The sequence below is a fragment of the Leptopilina boulardi genome, unplaced genomic scaffold (genome assembly GCF_019393585.1).
Source record: "Leptopilina boulardi isolate dan_hultmark-lab unplaced genomic scaffold, ZJU_Lbou_2.1 LbouV2_362, whole genome shotgun sequence".
Lineage (NCBI taxonomy): Eukaryota > Metazoa > Arthropoda > Insecta > Hymenoptera > Figitidae > Leptopilina > Leptopilina boulardi.
In genome coordinates, this window is record NW_026137932.1 from 4,461,234 (window position 1) to 4,484,019 (window position 22,786).

A 22,786-nucleotide genomic window follows, 5' to 3' on the forward strand; every position below is an offset into this window, starting at 1 on the left:
ATCGGTTGAGAATGGAAATGAAATGACCAATTCCTTTATTGAATTTGTGCTGATGAATTGAAAAAGATTAAAGCTCAAAAATCTATTCATTGAATTAGTAAGAATAGAGAGTTTGTAATTTGAATATACAGCTTTGTCGATTTCAAGATAATTGCACCATAGCTCCAATTCGAATATGTACTTGGAACGTATTTTTACAATCTCTCGCAGAAGCTTCTACAGAAAATTCGTGAAGACAAGGAACAAGGAAGTGAAGGAGGTTCTCTTGAAGCGGAAGCTCCTACTGTCAAGAATACGTTCCTTTGCTCTATTTGTATTCAATGAGAAGCTCCTCAACTGAATACAGGTGATATTGATTCCAGTTAGCCAGAGTAGAATTTAGAATTTTTTTTAAAAAACAAAAATCACTAAACAAAACATAATTTAAACATGTTGAGGAATTAGAAATAAATATTCGCGTATATAATTTTTTTTCGCCTAAAATTTGACAGGCTTTATTTTTATTCTGTATTTTAAGAAAAATAACACAATATTGATGCAATAGATATAAATATATATAATATAAAATTCATATCATTAAGCTGAGTACAAAAAAACTGAGTATAAGTATACTGTAAGAGAAGCATCATGTGAGTCATAGGAAACATATGCAAAGCATAAGACACCCATTTATGAGTAATGGCGCATTGTGGCATGATGCTGCTCCTTCAGTATATATGTATAAACATAAAAAAATTAAAAACTTAACGTACATAAATTAAATTATCGACATTCAAGACGTAATTATAGACAAGTGTTATATCGTTAAAAAAAAACACTTTACCATATCAAGTCATGTAATTCTCGACAAATCAGAAGGAAATGGAGGAAATTAAGAAATCGTTAAGGAAATATATAATATTAAATAAATTCCTATAAAAAATATTAAATACTGTATAATTAAAAATTATACATTTTAAAAAATAATTTTTTAACGATATAACACTTATTTGCAGTGAAGTAAATTAAATGTACTTATTATGTAAATATCCCAAACTAACTACGTTGTAGAAATGGATAAAAAGATATTTCGTTTGATAATCGGAAATTTTTCTTTCAAAATTGCAATTATTATGTAAATAAAATATTTCTCTGAATTTTTTTAATTTTTTAAATGTTTTTACAACAACGTAGCTTATTTTAGATATTTTCATAAATAAATTACATAAAATATATTATTTAAAGCTAGTATACGTATAAAAATATATCCAATAATCGAAATTTATGCATTCAAAGGCACTTTAGTTATGAAATTTACCGAAGAAAAATTGTTATCTTTTTATTACTTCAATATAAAAACTAAGCAGGTGGATAAACAATTGAAATTCATTATTAAATTCTATATTATATAAAAATTTTAATATAATTTAATAATGCAATACTTGGCTAAAATAACAATTTTTCTTCACGTTAATGGCTTAAAATTCCACAGCCATAAATATAAAAAATATGTTCGTCATTTAAAACAAAAAAAATTTCATTTAAAACTTTTACAAAATTTATAAAAAAAGGAAATGACAATCAATAAACCAGTCTTTTTAATTAATTTTTGGTTTTAAATTAACAATTGTTTTTTTGAAATTTACCACTCTCAGTATTGCGACACATTAAAAAAGAAAGATTTTGTATATTTTCTTCTTCTTGAAATTTTTTATCTAATGAACATTTAACATAGAATTTGATTTACGTTCAAAAACACATTCACCTGCAATCCACGTTGATAGAATTTCCAATTTATCATTAAGCATTATAAGATCAGCATCGGCACCAAAATTAAGAACACCTTTGTGAGAATCTATTTTCAAAGATCTCGCAGGATGTAATGTTGCTGCTTCTAAAGCTTCCATAATTGTACATCCTGTAAATAGAAAAAATTATTTGTGACATTCTAAAAATTTTCTCTAATATAATTTATAAAAATTAATTATTATTATTATTTATTTATTAAATCTCTAATTATTTCTTAACAATTTAAAATATGAATATAATTTAATATATTACTTTCTAGAAAATTAGTAATTAATTAATAAATGAAAGTTTTAGAAATTTTTCTTTTACGAAACTATTTTTAAATTTAATTTTTGATATGAATTTAAGTATAAATTACCTGAGGTTTCTTTGAAAAATTGAACACACTCTGACATGTTGGCAATGCTACCGCAAAGAGTATTCGTTCCTGCGATATATGCTCTGCCATTTCGAACTTCAATTTCCTGTTGACCTAATTGATGAATTCCATCTTTTAGGCCCAAAGCTGAAATTGCATCAGTAACTAATACCAATCCTGAAAGACAAAAAAAAAAAAAAAAAAAAATGAATGCCTATTAATATTTACTAATAATTATATGATAATAAAAAGTCAGATTATCATTTACGTTTATTATATAAAATATAAAAAATTTTACATTAGAATTGTTTTAATATTTTTTCAATTTAGAATATATCAATAGAATTAAGTAAAATTTTAACAACTACAATTAAAATATTAATTTTACCTTCAGGATGAGTGCGATGAGCAATTCTCAAAGCAGCTGGATGTGTATGTACACCATCAGCAATGATTCCATAGTAAATAATTTTTCCCAATGGTATTTGATCTGATGTTAAAAGACCAACTAATCCAGGATCTCTATGATGAAACTAAAAAAAAAAATTGTTTCCTATTAATACTAATTAATATTTTTAATTATAAATGAAGAAAAATTTTATCAAATTGTTTCAGCTGATTCAAATTTTTAAAATTTCTCTATTAAAACTAATTTAAAATAATTTAAAACATTCAACTAAATGAAGAGTTAGCTAACAAATTAATTTGTTAATTTTTTCCTGAAATTTTAGACCAATAGTGAAAATTACAAGTCGGTAATTTGAACAGAGAAGAAAAAAAGTTGTTTTCAATTAATTTACACTCACCGGAAGCATAGCATTAAAAAGATGTGTAATAAAAGAAGCTCCATGTTTCACAGCTTCTTCACCTTCTTTTAAGTTTGCAATGGAATGTCCTGAATAAATAAAAATACAAATAAAATATCTAGTCGAAAAAAAAAATTATAAATCAGAAAGCAAATAAAAAAAAAGTGTAAAATTCTTACCAACGGATATCATGATATTTCTCTCATGTAATTCTTTTATCACTGATAATGCATTGGGAATTTCTGGTGCTAATGTAATGCAACATACGTTATTTAAATTACCATAAACATCAAGAACACTCTGAAATCCCTGCAAAATAAAAATAAATATAAATATTATATTCATTACATAAAACAATACAGGAGAGTATACACATAATGACAAGTTTAATACGACATGTCTCCGTTAGATGGCAGAAGCATTCATGGAGCATAAAATCGCATTTCTAATTTTGCGATCGCGCCTTTTTTTATAGGGCAATAATTAAATTAAATTATTAAAAAAAAACAATAATTTAATAAAAAAAAAATTACTAAATTGTTATATTTTCATAAAAATTGAATAAATTCATCTCTTAAAAAATTCTCTACTAGATAATTAATTTTAAATAAATTAATTTACAAACCTTATCAAATTGTCGTATCAAAATTTCTTCGTGAGCTCCCTTTTTACTTGAACTTATAAAGGGACCTTCAATATGAACTCCCAAAATTGCAGCACCTGATTTGCCACCTTTTGTTTTTGTTATTTTTGGAAGAACTTTTCTATATGTTTCCTTTGATGATGTCACTATTGTTGGACAAAAAGAAGTCACTCCATGTTCCAATAAATTTTTCGCTACTTTATTAATACCATTTTCTACATTGTCGATATTGTGCGAAAAATCAACACCAAAACCGCCTGGAAAAAAAGAAGAAAATATGAAATATAAATGTTAAGAATTAATTTAAATGTCAAAAAATATTAATTTTCTAAGAAATCATTTTATTAAAATGAAAAATTACATAATTTTTTTTTTTTTGCTTTTTTAATTTTGTTTATTTAATTCCAGACTTTAATTCAATCACCCAATAAAATGGAATATTTTATTTAATTTTTTTTTTAAATTCATTTTTATTATATGAATAAAATTATTCTTTTGCTTACGTTTTCACGTAAAATAATCAATTAAATTTTAATGTGTCATTAAAATACAAATGAAATTTGTTAAAATGAGCATTCAATGAATTTTGAAACTTCAAAATTTAATATTGAAACAAAAAAAAAATTGTCCTTTGAAATTTTTATCCTGATAAGAAAATTTTAGAAATTAAATGTAAAAAAATGTAAATAATTAATAGAAAACAATCAGAAAGATAACTTTTTTTTGTAATAATGAAATGAATGATAATGAAATTTTTATTTATAAAATAAACTTTCAGTAAAATTACACGTGACGCATAAATAATACCTGAAATTAATTTCTTAGAATTTTTATTTAATACAATTTAATTAAATAAAATTTTCTTCCAGTCGAATTTAAATTTGTTCAATTTATTTTTTGACAAAATTTTTCTATTAAAATGATTTTCCATATCAGAGAATTTTTTTTATATAATCGAAAATTCATTTCATTTCGAATTTTCATTTAACATAATTCGGCAAAAACAGAAGGAAATTTTATTAAATGAAAAATTCTAATAAATTAATTTTAGGAATTATTAATGCTTCTTAATTATGTAGAATAATAATTGTCAATAATATTGAGTTTTAACGTCGAAATGTTAAAAAAATAATTCTTTACCACAATATTTCATTTTGTTATTGAAATCAAATTTAATCAACTATATTGCAAATTAGTTGATTGTTCACATGGAATTAGATTTTATAAGGAATAAAAGTCAATTGGTAAATCAGAAGATTACAATAAATAGTTCAGATCGTTGAGATGTTAAACTAACAATAAAAGAGATAAGAAAGAAGAAATAATCTAAACAAGCTGAATATTTTTCTCTTTTTTTTTAGAAATAGAGATCGAAAAATGTTTTTTCTACATTTTCTTGGGTGACTGATAAAAAATGTCTGATTGTAATAAAAGAGAAAATTTTCTACAGAGAAATATATAAAGATCAAGAATAAATTAATATATTAAAGTTATTTAAAGTAATTTTTGCAGAAAATTAAAATAATTCATTGTAAACAGTGATCCATTCTTGCCCACTCTCCCTTATTTTATGTGATAAACAAACTCATGCAAAAAAAAAATTTCTTTACCTTCAAATTATTTTTTACGTTGATCATCCACATTTTGTACATTCTCAAAAAATAGTCTTTACAAAATGTCCTACCCCCGATACAAAATTATTTTACATTTTCCTATTCGTTTCATTTTTTTTTTTTTTTTTTTTTTTTTTTTGCTGCTCATTTAATTTTTTCTGACTCGTTCTTATTGCGTCACTAAGAACAAAATGATGGGTTATAATCAAAAACGTGAATTTCATACCAAAAATAGTATGAAATAGTAGAAGTATAGTAAAAAATAATTCTTACCTTCTTTTTTCTATTTTTGAAGTGTTTGTTTCTGAAATATCATGTTTGTGTCGATGAAAAAGTATTTAGAGATGAACCAAATATCTTTCATTGTAATGAACTGATGATATCGAAATATTTTCTCCCCAAGTGTTATTAAGAAGTTTACACGAGGATCGAATTTATTATGAATGTTGCAGATCCCAGGAGATAAAATATTTTGTATCTCATAGTGTAAATTATGAATTAATAAATGAAATAAGAAAATTCATCTCAATGTTGATGTGCTCAGTAGAATGATGATTTTCTTCACGTGTAGATATGAAGAAAATTGAAAATAGTAAATTCAATCATAATTTTCAACGTGTATTTTGTTGAGAGTTAAGAAAATAATTTGACTAATTTTCAATGATTGTCGCAGTGATGGCAATTTTTAACAAATATTATAAAAATTAATCTCTATTTTTTTTTTTTACAAAATTTCAATAAAATATAAATTATAATTTTCAAGTTTCGTTGTTACAGAAAATATTTTTTTCACTCGACGATATTAAATACATATTAATCCATTTTACATTAAACTGATTTTTCGATCGATGAACTATGAAATAAGACATACTCACAATATTTACTTACAAATAAAAAATAACATTCCTCCTCTTTTTTTTTTAGATCGAACGTAATTGATATAATTCTTAATTAAATCAAAAAAATATTTGTGTGAAATAAATAAATAAATTATTTTGAATAACTAGCTATTTTTGTTTTAATTAAATATTTAATCGATTGACATATTTTTTATTTCTTTTGTTAAAATAATGTATTAGCATTTAATTTCTTATTGATTCTACAAGGAAAAACATCTGTTTCACCAAAACAATGTTTCTTTTCTTTAGTATAAATTGTTTATTTCTTCCTTTTAGAACCAATAATAAAATACTAAATCTTAAGTGATAAACACTTGCAGGTTGCACTTTGAAATTCACAAAATTCATAGGAAAACGAAAAAAAATTGTATGCAATAAAATTTAAAAAATATAATTATAAAATCGACACAAAAATCTATAAGTGCATCCTCCAGATGTTGACCGCTTGGGTTCTTTCCTCTCTTTTCTTTCCAAGGGAAAAGAGTCCCTTTTATTAGTAATAAAATTGAACCGCCAGCAACTGTTTTCTTTATTTTTCTTTAAATATAATATCATACGATAAAATAATAAATTTTAATTATTAATGTTTTATATACATATAAAGTTTTTAATAATTATTATTGAATTGTATTCATATAATTTTGACTATTTCTCTTTTTTATGTATACATATGAATATTTATATGTGTGTAATTGTGTGCATAATTATTTAATATTATATAATTAAATAATTATAAAAATTTGTATTTTCTAAATAATTTTTAATAGAACTCTTGTAATTTTGAAAATTCGTTTAAAAAGTGAATTTTGGCTCCATATTTTAAAAATAATTTTAATTTTAGATCCCCACTTTTTCAAGACATAAAATCTTCCGCGACAATTGGGAAGCAAGCATTTTATACTCGGGGAGCGAATATATTGATTCCGTGGAGAAAGTCTGTGAAAAGTAGAAAGAAAAGAATTCTATACATGATGAATATTGAAACCGCATCCGCGGATCATCAAGTCTGTCAAGACAGTCGCGGATAAATTAAATCTAATATATCTCTTGTGCATTAACGGAAAATGGGCTTAAGCACCACCTATCGGACAATTATTCAATGTAAAAAAAGAATTAATTACTTAATTATTTAATAATTTAGGTAATTAATTTTTTGTGAGTTGAAAACAAGCAACATGCTTCTTCAGACAGACGTGGCAACATTGAAATCTGTAATAGTTACTCAAAAGGAAAATATCCCAAAACCTAAAGGTCCGTGAGCCATGAGTACGTAGCAAAGGAAGTCCTAATAGAAAAGGAGCATCATACGCTTTTATATGGACTACAAAGTGGGGATGCATCTGCTGCATATCAAGCATTCGAGAATGTTTCTAAGAGGAGAGCACCTACTAAATTTGAGGTGGACACAATCCTATCTTTCGATTGGGCTGACAAAGCTCGGTTAAATGACTACTGCAAATTTATAGATAGAATGATCATCGGTAAAAACTACCATGACGATGATCCCAAGCTTTGCTTCATATGTAAGGAATGTTGAAAATTCACGGGTAAAAATTTATACTAAATATATCATATATCGATAAATGTATTACCAACCGCAGAGTACACCGATGTAGTACCCGATCGCGCCGCGTGAGGTACATTATAGAGTTCTCTCGCATGCGTTCTGGCCACCGATCGGCTATATAAGCTGCGCTCCCGCAGAGAATCGTTACTCTTGTGCTTCACAGGGTCGATGAGGGTTTCACCCTCATCACAAGGGGTCTTACGTCGTTGTCAACAATTTGACAATTCTCAGAATTCTAATGTCAATAGAATACGTCGACAGTTGTTTTCTCTGCGAGCTGAAGAACAGTTAAATCAAGAATACATCTTCAAGTATTAATTTTGTTTACCGTCAAGATCAATCTCTTCAAAAAGTCATAAATTAATTAATTAATGAAATAATTTAATTATATTTGTTCGGTATACCTTTTTTTTACTCTGCTTTCTTAGTTCTAGTGTTAAACTTGTAAATAAATCAGGGATTATATAAAAAATTAAAACATTAATTATGTTAATGAATGTTAAAGAATTAAATTATTAAATTTTATTTTTGTCATATGTATTAGAAATTAAGTTACTATCAAAGTTACAATTTTACTGCCAAAAAAATTTTTTTTGGCATTTCATACTTGTTAATTTATTAAGTAAATGGATTATTATATATAATTAAAGAAAATAAATACATCACTTATTCAATATATTTCATAAGCTTTACAATTAGTGATTGAACGTACTTTAAATATTTCGTATTTTCAACAAAGTTAATAAGTAAAGATTATTTTTGCAAATGTAATTGGATGGTTCGCAATTATAAGATTAATAAAAATTTGAAATTATAAGTTTGTAATTGAAATGAGAATCATTAAACAATATTATTTAAAAAATTTTTGCCATTTCATACTTGTTAACGAATTAAAAAAAATTAAAATCAACTTTAAATAAACAAATGAAAATTATGAAAGTAAGAACTTAGAATCTACGATGGCTATTCTTTTGTTACTATAGTAAAAAAAAATTAGACTAAATTAGAACAAGATATTTGAATTTAATGTCACGTTTCCGCGGCGTAATTGCAATATTATTTCGGAAAAAGTGTCACACTTTTCGCATCTTTCTCTTTAAAATTAAAATTATTGTGTTCATAAAAATATTATAATTACAGTTATAGAACCAACAATACGACAAGAACACTGACATCATTTGGATTTTATTGTCATGAACCTTCAACAAGTTTGGGATGCATTTACTACCAGACGGCTTCTGGTTCCAACCATTCGACAAGAGCACTGACACCATTTGAATTTTATTGTCATGAAACTTTAACAAGTTTACTACCAGACGTATTCTTGTTCCAACCATACGACAAGACCACTGACACCATTTGGATTTTATAGTCATGAAACATTTACAAATTTAGGAAGCATTGACTACCTGACGCCTTCTGGTTCCAACCATACGATAAATCGACTGACATGAATTAAATGTTTGTTTTATGTAACAATTAAAGTTTATTGTTGCAAACATTATTGGATGATTTGCTATTATAAGATTTATAAAAACTTTTAATTTTATGTTTGGAATTGGAATGAGAATAATGAAACAATATTGTTGCTGGTTGAATTAGAAAGTAAAAGAATTAAATTATTTATTAAATTTTCTTTTCTTATATTTGTATTAGAAAATAAGTGTAAATAAAAGTTAAAATTTTTACTAGACAAAAAATTTTATTGTCATTTCATACTTGTTAATTTGTTAACCAGGGGCCATACCCCTATATAATCGGCACGTTTAAGACTAACGAAAAGAGACCGATTACTGTTTAGGACTACTGCCCTTCAGTTCTCCATCTATGACCACGATTCCACTCCTATAGATATCCAAATAATGGGGTTACCCTTCGGGCCCTACGGGATTATTACTCTCAGTATGCAGTCCTCAAATGTTGTGTTAAAAGTCAACACTCCGCACGCTAATTTTGACCTTTCACTATCTTGCATTAGCAGACTGAACGCGTTTTGGATGGAGTTATCCGAGGCACTCGCAGATATCACTTTGGTGATGAGGGGCGGACTTTTCGCACATGGGCTGTCCATCATCAACTGAGTTTGAACGATTTTACTGTATTGCGAAAACTAATCGTTAACTTTAGGAAGCATTGACTACCTGACTCCTTCTGGTTCCAACCATACGATAAATCGACTGACATGAATTAAATGTTTGTTTTATGTAACAATTAAAGTTTATTGTTGCAAACATTATTGGATGATTTGCTATTATAAGATTTATAAAAACTTTTAATTTTATGTTTGGAATTGGAATGAGAATAATGAAACAATATTGTTGCTGGTTGAATTAGAAAGTAAAAGAATTAAATTATTTATTAAATTTTCTTTTCTTATATTTGTATTAGAAAATAAGTGTAAATAAAAGTTAAAATTTTTACTGGACAAAAAATTTTATTGTCATTTCATACTTGTTAATTTGTTAAGTTGATGGATTATTTTATAAAATTAAAAATAATGAATAAATCATTTATTCATAATATTTCATAAGTTTTATTCAATCAAGTAGAAGGTAAACCTGCAGTTACAAAAAAAAAAAATAACTAATTTATATCGAGTCTATTTATAAAAAAATATTTGTGATCATGTATTTCAGTGTTCTAGTAATTAATCTTTGGTCAAGGATTTTATTTTACTCCAACAATTAAGAAGTAAAAAAATTTATGAATTAAATATTTGAATATATATTTACTCTTGTCGTAGAAAAATTAAGCAAGTGAATTTGATCCCTATCATACTAAAAAAATTAAGGCATTTTGGATGTCATTTTCTACAAACATTATCAACTTAAGAAAGCATTTACAACCTGACGCCTTCTGGTTCCAACCATACACAAAATAACCGAGACAATTTGGATGTTATTTTCATTCAACGTAAACAAATTGACAAATAATAATAGTGATTAGTAATGATTTATCAAACAAAATCAGAAATTATAATTATAAGTTACCATGATAATGAAGGTAAATAATAAAAAAAAATTTTAATTTATATCGAGTCTGTATATAATTAATATTTGTGAATTACTTGAAGAATAATTCTTCAATAGTTGATGTATTAATTCATCGTTACAATTATTACCAACAAAGTGGATAAAAACATATATTATACAAAAAAATTTTTGGCATTTCATACTTGTTAATTGGATAAGTTAATGGATTATTTTATATAATTAATAATAATTCTTTATTATTAATTATTATTTAAAAACATCAAAGTTAAAAAGATCTTCGAATCAATCGTGTACAATTAAGAAAGAGTCAAAAACAAAAAAATTATATACCGAAACATACTAGTAGCCGATTTTCATTGTGAATTATTAAAGACAGCTAATACGTTTCATTTCAAGGAGAGTAATTTCAAAAACAATTATAAAATCAAAATTGTGAATATGTTTCAAAAAACACACTCTCTGAGTAATTTCAAAGTTTTAAATATGCTTTTAAAAAGTACAAACCTTTTTGTGCTTTCATGTACGTTATTGCTGACAGTTCAAGAATTCAGTTTGCTAAATACTATCTACGAAAAATGTTCAAACGTATAGATTTTTTTAACACCTGTCGGGTTTTAAAAGAAGATAATTATGAGTGTTTATATAAGCAAATGTGATTAGTTTTACAAGGCAGGAAAAAAAACCTACACACTACTTGCAGCGGTAAAACTTTTTGTTCAGTCAACAGTAAACGTCAAACTTACCCTTACAGCTCCTTACATATCGGAGTCAGACTCTGCAAACCTGTATAATTAGTACAATGTGGCACATTGCACTAACTGTACAGGTCTGGCGAGACTGACTCCGACAATTATTGAGCTACATCTCTGGAGGGTGCGAAAGACTAAGAAGTGTCCTCTGAATAGATCGCCAAAGGGACATCTGAAATTTTAATTCTAGAAAAAAGTTGTTTCAGGAACCAGATTTCCATTGATTTCAAACTGGGAACAGTCTTGATTCAGGACAGCAGTAACCGCACATAATACGTGTTTAGTTGTAATTCAAAACACTGTCTGGCAGACTGCACCAATTGCTTTTCATAAATTGACACCTTACCGCAGTTAACTTCAAGTTTTAGTTGTTTTGAAATTCAACCATTATCAATAGGCACTTATCTAAATTTATTTCAATCCATTCCAAAATTACTGGCGAACAATGCATTTAACGTAACAAATAGTGTGGCGACAGCATTCACCGGATACGCATTCAAAATATTAAATCCTTAGTTAAGAATATCTTGTGTGTTATTTAAATCCATCCACACTAAAAAGCTATTTCCCAAATGATCCTCCTGGAGCTAGATGGGATAATGTATAAGATATTGACCGATCCGGATCTGGAAGAAGCATTTGGAAAACATTTTTTTACAATCTGGATGGATTTTAATAATTCTTTTTGCATCGTCTTTATTAAAGAAAATGAAGAATATCTGACCCCCCATAGAGCCTGACTCCGACAGATAAGGAGCTGTATGGGTCTCTAGCAGCGGAAAAGACTTCAGAGTGTCCCCCGAATAGTTGGCCAAAGGGATGGATTAATATTACTGAGAGGGAAAAAAGTTGTTTCCTAATTCTCACAGCAGATTGAGGAAATTTCGGGAGTTACTGCCAGCAAAAATAGCCCAATCAGGACGAAAATTCCGTTAGATCTAATACAAATTATTCAAGCTCATTGAGCTATTGGAGGCGACAATGAACTAAAATTAAAATTTCTCATAGACACCAAATTTTCTTGATCATATTTGAACATTGTTCAAACAATCGGATTTTAGATTATTTATGTTACGGGCATTGCTAATTATTGGGCATTGTCGACAATGTCCTGTCAATGTCTAAAAATATTCAAATCATTTAACTTTTTCGGGCATTGTCGACATTGCCCGGTCCAAACTGGGCAATATTGAAAATGCTATGTAATAGCTTCATACGTCATGAAATAAACAAAATTAATCACACAATAACGTAAACAAACTTTCGACAATCAATAACTCTATAAGGTAAATGCATTAGTAATCGTCAGTCATTATATTGAAAAATAAGATCAGTGTAATTTTCCTGTGTATGTTTTGATAAAATCAAACCTTTCGGCATCGGAAGGATACAAATTCGTGCAAAGTACATAGAGTTAAAAATAAAAGATTAAAGACATAGTTGTTAAAAACCTTTGTTTTCAATGCAAAAATAAATTTTGTATATTATAATATTAATAGATTTTAGTAATCGTCAACCGAAAATTCGATGAAATGAAAGTTATTTTATATTTTCTTTTATAACGATAACTAAAGCAAAAATAAATAAATTACATTCTTGTACTTGTAATAAATAAATATATTTCTTGTAATTTATCGTCTTTTTTTATGTATGTGGGAAATGTCGACATTGCCCAAAAGTAAGTTGGCACTGTCGACATTGCCGGGCACTGTCACATTTCACTGAAGTTTGTTAAAAATACTCGGGCAATGTCGACAATGACCGTAACATTTATATAAAATAAAATATTAAATGGAGGATAAAAAAAACTTATATTCCAGAGATGCAAAACTTTTTGACAGAACAAGAGACATTCTTCAAACGCGATTTAAAGATTTTTATAGTGTCAGTTATTTGAAAAAAAACAATATAAAATAAAATATTCTTGCTGGTTGAATAGGAAAGTGAAAGAATTAAATTAATTATGGAGCTCCATGCAATAATAAATTATCAATTAATATCTTACTTAAAAAGATTTTTTATTTTGTGAGGACGATATCAACCACTCAAAATGGACAAAGTTATACCTAAATTCGTTAGAGCTAGGTTACTTCTAGACCAAAACACTGGATATCCAGAATTATCATTGAATGTGGTTCAAACGTTGGCAGTTCCTTCCAACAACTCATATGAGATAAATCCGGCGCAAGATGAAATTTATTCTTGTATGGGTATTTTGATCCATGTGAAACAGGATTACTATCTTGATCCATTAGACCATGAAAGCTTGTCTGTTAAATTTGATAGTATTAAAAGGAAATCCGCCATTCCTGTACCCCGATTGTCTGCTAAAGTTGTTGAGGTTACTAGTATCATACCGTCTGAATATACAGAATTATTAGAGTACTTTTCAAGGACAATTTGTATGAAAGAAGTAAAGTCGTCTATTCAATCTGTAAGAGTATGGTTATCACTTTTTACTATCTACCCTGACTTTTCAGGATATTATAAGAAGTATTTAAGAAACCCTGATGCTAACATCAAAGTCGATACCTCCGGGTGTAAAGAAGACCGAAATTTCTCGCTAATGGTTATAGAAACGACAAATTATGATATCGATGCAAAAATTGCTACAAATGAAGCATTAGATCAAGTCATACTATCATTGACCCCTCAATTTACAGAACATGAAGTCAAAGCATCAATTTTATTCATTTACTTATGCTTATTTAAATTATTTGATAATGAAAACCATTTTCAAGAATTTAAAACCAAAAGATTGAACAATCTCAATTTCCTCATGGCAAGCTCAGTGAAACAGCTTATTCTCCCTGATGCGTTTTATAAAGAAGTTCGAACGATCTTAAATCTTTACCCATTATTGGTGAAAACCTTATATTTTTTCTTGAGAGAGTCAATCAATACAGCCGAGACCAAAGCAACATACAATTTGGTGAATTATGCAGGAATATCGATGTATAAATTTATTTCAGATTTCATGTTAGGGACGAAGAAAACATTAGCACATAGAGATATTACTATCTTGAAGGAGATTGCACTATTCTCTGGCCATCTCAAAAGGCTTCGGGAGAAATATGGAGCACACTGGTCGTACGTCAGCTTTCTGGAACCTGGTGTCCCTCAGGATGTAAGAACTAAATTTCCAAATTTAACGATGGCAGCCTTCCTCTTCCAAAAACTTCACATAGACAAAGCAATAATGGATAACTTCAAACTTGGAACATCTCATCACACAATTCCCGGTTTAACTCAATTGGTTCAGACAATAGACAACAGTGACATTTACGATTTAGAGACAACTCTTTCTATTGAAGGTGTTGATGAAGATGCAATTAGAGAGGGAATGAAGATCCTAAAAATTAATGAAGCTAAGTTCACTGCAGCTCTAACGAGAAAACAAGAAAAATCTTATGGTGGAAATGAGAGTATCTTGTTAGGTTTGACCAAGCTCATTGAGAACTTAAATGCAAAAAATGATTAATCTCTTGTATATATATATCATTAACATGACCTTAGTAAATTATAAAAACCCGAGCACTATTGACTTTTATATCTATCGTTTACCCAATTCAATTTTCTAATCTTAAACTTTTTACACTTGACTCTTCTGTATTACCCAAGAAAAGGTGTAATAGAAAGCAAAAATGAACAATAGTTTAATATTTCTTGTTACTATCTTCTTTTGTTTTAGACTTTGGGAATCTATCCAAATTTTTTACTTTAAACAGAATTTTTGGGCATTATTCTTTCCTTGGCCATTAAATTTATGGTTTGAATCTCCGTATCCTAAGCAGTTTAATTATTACTCCATCCTAACTTATACTTATTCGTTCTTAATTATTAATTCATTTATTAATTATCTTGAGGCAAGATTTCCAAGATTTGGAAGATTTAGGATTGGGAACGACTTTATAATTTAGAATTAAATTAATTATTAAATTTTGTTTTTTTATATTTGTATTAGAGAATAAATGAAAATAAAAGTTACAATTTTACTATACAAAAAAATTTTTGGCATTTCATACTTGTTAATTTGTTAAGTTAATGGATTATTTTATATAATTAAAAAGTAATTAATAAATAACTTATGCATTATATTTCATAAGTTTTATTCAATCTAGCACAATGTAAAGCTGCAGGTAAGAAAAAATTAACTATTTATATTAAGTTTATTTATAAAAAATATTTGTGATCATGTATTTCAGTGTTCTAGTAATTAATCTTTGCTCAAGGATTTTATTTTACTCCAACAATTAAGAAGTAAAAAAATTTATGAATTAAATATTTGAATATATATTTACTCTTGTCGTAGAAAAATTAAGCAAGTGAATTTGATCCCTATCATACCAAATAAATTAAGGCATTTTGGATGTCATTTTCTACAAACATTATCAACTTAAGAAAGCATTTACAACCTGACGCCTTCTGGTTCCAACCATACGACAAAACAACTGAGACAATTTGGATGTTATTTTCATCCAACGTAAACAAATTGACAAATAATAATCGTGATTAGAAATAATATTTCATACATTTTTAAAACAAAATGGGAAATATAAATAAAAATTTTAATTTATATCAAGTCTGTTTATAATAAATATTTGTGAATTACTTGGAGAATAATTCTTCAATAGATAATGTATTAATTCTTCGTTACAGTTAATACCAACGCATATGACAAAATAACCGATACAATTTGGACGTTATTTTGTCCAACATAAACAAATTGAAAAATAATAATAATGATTAGGAATAAAATTTCATAAGTTTATAAACAAGGGATGAAAACAATAAGTTACGATGATAATGATGGTAAATATTAAAAAAAATTTTTTAATTTATATCGAGTCTGTTTATAATTAATATTTGTGAATTACTTGAAGAATAATTCTTTAATGGTAAATTTATTAATTCTTCGGGACAATTATTACCAACTCAGTGGTTAAAAATGTCGAAGAAAGAAAGAGATTAATTGGAAGAAATCTAGAAATGATTTTACATCAACCTCTACATATCAAAAAAAATTTACAAGTTTGCAGCAAGTTGCTATATAAATCTCCTAATATCTAGCAAAAAAATTTATGATGTTTCCTGTAATATCAATAATGTTAGCACAAAGTGCCATTATTTAAGGATTAGTTTTTTTATTTATTATCTGCAACTATATCCTTTATTCTAATAAACCTAGATTTATTTCTTAGATTACGAATTATGCGACAATGAATTGAAATAAAAATTGGCGTAGACAACAAAGTTTCTTTATCATATTAAAGGTCATGTGACTGTTAAGTCGTTAATGTTAAATTGTCCTTAACTTTTCTCGTAAAATTCTAAATGGATTGAGCTGAAATTTTGTGGGGAAATTTAAAATACGATAAAGAATGGTTGTGAAGCACGAAAATATTAATATATTGTTAAATTGTAGCCGACTTTTTCACAAGTATGATTGCTTATTTCAGTCGCGTTAAACCTAGGTTATCAGAAAGTGATGAAATTAGTTATATCCATAGAAATCTTCTTTCCACATTAAAAATTGTAATTCCTAGACACAATCTCTTCAGTATTGTTCAATTTCAAGAAATAAAAATTTTGATTGAAAAAAGTTATTCCGTTGGTAAATCTTACAAATCTCCTCTACCTCCTGAAAAATAACTTTTACCAGATTTAGCGTATGTAGATTCCTATCGGTTTAGAAATTGAGTCCCGAAAGAATTGATTAATCTTGTTGATGAATTATTATGAATTTATTTGAATTAAAGCAGAAAATAAAATTTTTAATTTCTTTAAAGAAAAAGATTTAATTAATTTTTCAGAAAATTGTGAAATTTAAGATAAAATCTTGATAAAAATTTCGCTGCTTTATCTATCGAGAAATTTCCAATGAGTTACCCCCCTCTCCCTAATTATCCAAAACTTCCATTAAAAACCCAATTTTACGGGAAAACTTTGTTTCTCCCCGTAAAACTCAAAAAATCCCTTCACTTCTCGATTTAAGAATAGAAAGACCTTTGGGAGTAACCCAAGCAAGTTTGAATTGATTGAAGAGAAATGGCTGGAAGGAATGTTAAAGATGCTACAATAAGAGCCATTTTCTCAAAGATTGTCCTATACTATACGATTTTCCAATTTGTTTCAATTGCGGAAATTGGTTTAATACCGTCAAAGAACTGCGATGTTTTTGCGGAAGACTTACCACAAATATGGTCCTTATACCTCCAGATAGAAACTTAATGTACCTTACCTTCTATAAAATTTTAACTGAATCCATTCAGTATTTTACGAGAAAAGTTACGAACAAATTAACATTACATACCTTACAGTTACATAACCTTAAACATTGTTTAAACAATCGTATTTTACAATATACATATATAAAGTGAAATATTTTTGCTGGCTGAATATGAAAGTCAATAAATTAAATTAGTTATTAAATTTTCTTTTTTTTATATTTGTATTAGAGAATAAATGAAAATAAAAGTTATAATTTTACTATCGAAAAAAAAGTTTTTGGCATTTCATACTTGTTAATTTGTTAAGTTAATGGATTATTTTATATAATTAAAAATAATGAATAAATATTGTCTTACTTCACAATTTTTGACACAAATTTAAGCAATTATTATACAATAAAAAATTATTGTATGAAATCAAATTGAATAGAATTTTATTTTAATTTAAATTAAATCATATTTAAATATAAATAAAATTGAAAATAAAATTCTAGAATTAAAATAAAAGAATAATATTATGATGTTATTAAAATGTTTCTTTAAATTTTTAAGTGATTTAATTACACTTAAATTCAATTTAAAAAATTACAAAAAATACAAATCACATCAACAGAGAATCCTAGCCCTGCTCCTGTGACCCAGAGCCCAGACTTGACTAAGAGAGTAGAAAAATCAAATCTGCCAGGTACTACCCCAGGACCTAGTGACTTTTCGGACCAGGACAACTTGGAGAGTGAGGTGGTGGAGGATCAGGATCTTCATGCAACAGACCAGAAAGTTCTAATTGACCCGTTATCAGGGCTATCACCTGATGACGCCGCCTTATTAGGGACTGGAACTGCACCTGGAGTCAATAATGATCCTCTTCCTATAGAGCAACAAATAACGACTCCTCTGCCGAGCAATGTAACCAATGATCCAACTGATTTCATTATGAAGTCATTTGATGCTGTTAATCAAAACATTGAACTTGTCTACAAGTCCGTGAATGACCTTAATCAATTAGAGAAGAAAGTAGATGATATGTCTACTATGTTAAAGGACTTGGTGTTGATCATCGGGAATATGTCTACAACTCAATTTAAGCTTAGTGAGCAGCTAGAAGAAGTTAAGACATGCAACATGCTGCTCCAGACTGAAATCTCAACCTTCAGATCTGTTATTGTCACACAAAAAGAGACTATGCCTGTACCAAAAGATTCAGCAAGAACCGAAGAGTACAGATAATCCTGCTGCTCTAGAGTATCAAACATGGACTGCTGGGGAACTTGTCTCAAGAAACGTGATTAAGGAAGAAGCTAGAAACACCTTCCTATATGCTGTTCAGAGTGGAGACCCTTCGGCAGCTTATCAGGCTTTTAAGGTTCTAACACGTAATCGATCCCCAACCAAGTACGAGATAGATACCATAATGGGTTTCAACTGGGCAGATCGGGATGCTGCATCAGGATATTATGCATTCATAGGGAGGGTGATAATTGGAAACAACTATCACCCATCTGATCCTAAGCTATGTTTCCACTGTAAAGTTTCAGAATGCAAATGTGGAAAGCCTTGTGATGTTCCAACGCCTGAAACTTCAGATAGTCGTCCTGTAACAGCATGTCGTGTCATTTTCTGGCAGATACGTTAATTTTAATTCAAACGTATCAGAAAAAGATAAGATATCTAAAGTATACGGTCTGGTGGACAGAGCAGTTTGATTCTCTAATGTTAAATTTTATGAACAAAATTGTAAATGAATTAAAATCTTTTTTTGAAAACATTTATAGAGACTATGATGTTAAAGTCGTTTTCTCTTATGAAAAAGATCCCTTTAAAGTTTTTTCAAAAAATAAAGACATTACAAATTTCCAATATAGGAATCACGTTGTTTATAACATTCCATGTCAATGTGGAGCCTGTTATATTGGTGAAACAAGTAATTACATTAAAGACAGAATCTATCAACATAAAAGAGACTGCAGACTTGATAACAGAAGTACTGCTTTAGTCATTCACGCACATGACCAAGCCCACACAGCACAGTATATTGCTGTAAGCTTACCTCAAGCTTACATGTAATTTTTGTAAGATAACCCTGTAAGCTTCAGGTAAGGTCGAGGTAATATAAAAATGACCGCCATACAGTAAGCTTTCACAGTAAGACCATAGTAAACTTACATGGCAAAGTCACTGTAAGGTTACAGTAAGCTTACACGGCAAGTTTTCAAAGGTATCAATAAATAATTTTTTTATAATATTTATGCGCAGTAGCTTACTATGGCACTTACGAATGCGCAGTAAATTTTTTTAAGCAAACCCTACCGGGTTTTTTTATATAAATGACAAAATAAATATAATTGTGCAAAACAATTTATTGTTTACTGTAAGTTGATAAATTAATACTTTGTTATTTGTTAGCAATTAATATAAGCTTACCGTGTATAACCTTACAGTGATCTGACCGTGTAAGCTTACAGTGACCCTACCATGTAAGCTTACCATGTAAGTTTACCATGGCATTACTGTGTAAGCTTACTGTATGGCGGACATTTTTATATTACCTCGACCTTACCTGAAGCTTACAGGGTTAGCGTACAAAAATTACATGAGGTAAGCTTACAGCAATATATTGTGTTGTGTGGGAGATCACAATTTCCGGTTTGAAAATACTGAAATTATTTGCACAGAATTGAATCACAAAAAAAGATTATTTAAGGAGATGTTTCACATTTTGAGAAATAGTAATTCAATTAATAAAAAAACTGACTTAAAATCTTTAAATCAAATATACCACTCTCTTATTGTAAATACTAATTAATATTGGTTGTAATATAATAATATGATGATAATATAGTAGTATGGTGTTTTAACATTGATTGTATTATAATTAATAATATAATTGATGTTAATGCTGCTGTTATTGATTTTTAATTATTATCATTGATATTGTTATTATTGTTATTTTAACTTAATTTTGAATCACACGCACTAAAGTGATATAGTAGATCACTCAGTTATCAACTCATGTGAACATTATAGATTTTGCATTATTAATCATACCCATAAATGATAAAACAGATTTTTAATTTCTTAACAAATTTAATTTCTTTTAAACTTATATTAGTATTATTTTCCTATTACAATTTTTAATTATTTTTTTATTTAAAATTATTAAATGAGAGTGAAAATCCATATTGGTGAGTTTAAGGTTATGTTTAGCAGTTTAATTAAATTTTATTTTTATAACAAACTCAAAAAATGTAAATTTAATTTTAGTATTTAAATCTGATGAGGCCCGACGTTGACGGGCGAAAGCTCATTTAATAAGAATTTTAAAAATAAAATGTGGATTTTTTACCAAAAACAACTAACATCTTGACTAAATTATGTAAATCCAAAAAAATTATCATCTATACTCATATAAAAATTATTTATTTATATATTTTGTATAGAGGTATTATAAAAATTTTTAACATGTTGGTTCTTAAAAATATTCCGATTTAAATAAATCTCTATAGGGATTTTCAAACAAATGCACAGTTTTTTAAATATTCTTTTTTGTTTTAAAAAATAATTTTCACATTTCTAATAATATTAAAAAAAACGATGAATTTATTTTAAAATTCCTGTAGTGAAGATGTTAAAAATAATTTTCTTATGTTATATTTTATTTTTTTTTTTTGATGTAATTTTTCATTTTTGTGAAAATAAATTTTTCAAATTTCATCGATAAAAACAAAGAAATAAAAAAAAAGTTTAAATTCCCCATAAAAAAAATCAAATTTAAATAAAAATTTTTTCTTAAACAAATGCAAAAATTTTTAATAAATGTGATAAAAAAATATTTTAATCATTGAATCATGTTAATTCAAAATGGCTTCTCTATTATAAAACCCAAAGAATGTGCTTTTAAAATCATCACTATATAACTATATATATATATATATATATATATATATATATTCAAATATATGAAAACGAAAAAATAAAAATAGAAACAATTTTTTTCGTAACAAAATAAAAACTACTTTTAAACGATAAAAATATAATTTATAAGAAAAAAAAATTTTTTCAACAAAAGTACATACCATTAACCTGTAGATCTATATATCCAGGTGATATTAAAGCATCTTGACAATCAATTATAATTTCAGGAATAATTTTTTCGTCATAAAATATTTTTTCTGGATCAATGATTTTTCCATCGCGAACCCATAAGTCTTCCTTTAATATTTGACCATTTCGTAAAATTTTACAATTACAAAATTGTTTAAGTGATTCACTCTTGTTCGACATTTTTTTTTTTTTTTTTTGTTTTAGTTAAAAAAAATTTTGCGTACAAAATATAAAATAAATTATGAAAATAACACAATTTACTGTAAATTTTACTAATTATGTAAAATTTTAAACTAAATTTTTAATCAACATGATTATAATTTATAAATGTCGCAGCAAAAATTGACTGCTTACGTGAGAAATGGTGAAGAGCAAATGAACGAGTCAACAACAATAGAGCCGGGTGGAACACAAGGAAACCGCGCCAACCGGCATTGCGTGGTTTTATTTTAGTTCTAATTCAAAAAGGCCGACACACATGAAGATTGTAATAGGGTTCATTTCCATTGTCCCCACTCGCCATTTCTCATTTATTCTCGTCAATTTCCGCACTCTGCTCTAGTGAAAATTTAGTGATTTTACTGTTAAAATTAAAAGTTACTATAAAGTTACTAAATTTTCACTAGAGCAGAGTTCAGAAGTTGACGAGAATTATGACAAATGGCGAGTGGGGATAATGAAAAATAAAATTAATTTTTTGAACCCAAGTGTAATGGCAAAAAAATTTTTATTTATCGAGATCTATTTTTTAAAACAATAAAATCAAAAAATTAATTTTTATTATTTTAAAAAATAGATCTCAATAAATAAAAATTTTACCACTTAATCGCCATTTTGGATTTCCCCCACCCAATTTGAAGTACCTAATTGTTATCGTGGCGGGATAATTTAAATATCTTTACAATAATCGTTATTATATATATATTATATTATTAATTAATTAATATTGTCACTTTATTTAAAAAAAAACTTTGTCAAAAACAAAAAAAAAATATTTGCCGTTATAAAAATGTAAAAATAATATTTAAAAATTAGTTTC

General features: G+C 27.2%; 1 protein-coding gene across 1 annotated transcript; it reads right to left on the reverse strand.

Moving 5' to 3' along the window:
* Positions 1-463: 463 nt before the first annotated feature.
* On the reverse strand, positions 464-22,180 carry LOC127286728 (N-acetylglucosamine-6-phosphate deacetylase). The gene is made up of 7 exons (XM_051313292.1): positions 21,720-22,180; positions 3,578-3,852; positions 3,132-3,261; positions 2,953-3,041; positions 2,535-2,679; positions 2,147-2,323; positions 464-1,897 (listed from the first exon to the last, which is right to left on the reverse strand). The coding sequence occupies exons 1-7, from the start codon at positions 21,925-21,927 to the stop codon at positions 1,695-1,697; spliced, it is 1,227 nt and encodes a 408-aa protein (XP_051169249.1). The 5' UTR covers positions 21,928-22,180; the 3' UTR covers positions 464-1,694.
* Positions 22,181-22,786: the final 606 nt, after the last annotated feature.

Excerpts from the sequence above, each read along its gene's own strand:
- LOC127286728 (XM_051313292.1), bottom strand. The coding sequence starts at position 21,927 with ATGTCGAACAAGAGTGAATCACTTAAACAATTTTGTAATTGTAAAATT. Across the intron at positions 3,042-3,131 it reads AAATATCATGATATCCGTTG|GACATTCCATTGCAAACTTA; the intron begins GTAAGAATTTTA and ends TTATTTATTCAG. Across the intron at positions 1,898-2,146 it reads ATTTTTCAAAGAAACCTCAG|GATGTACAATTATGGAAGCT; the intron begins GTAATTTATACT and ends TTCTATTTACAG.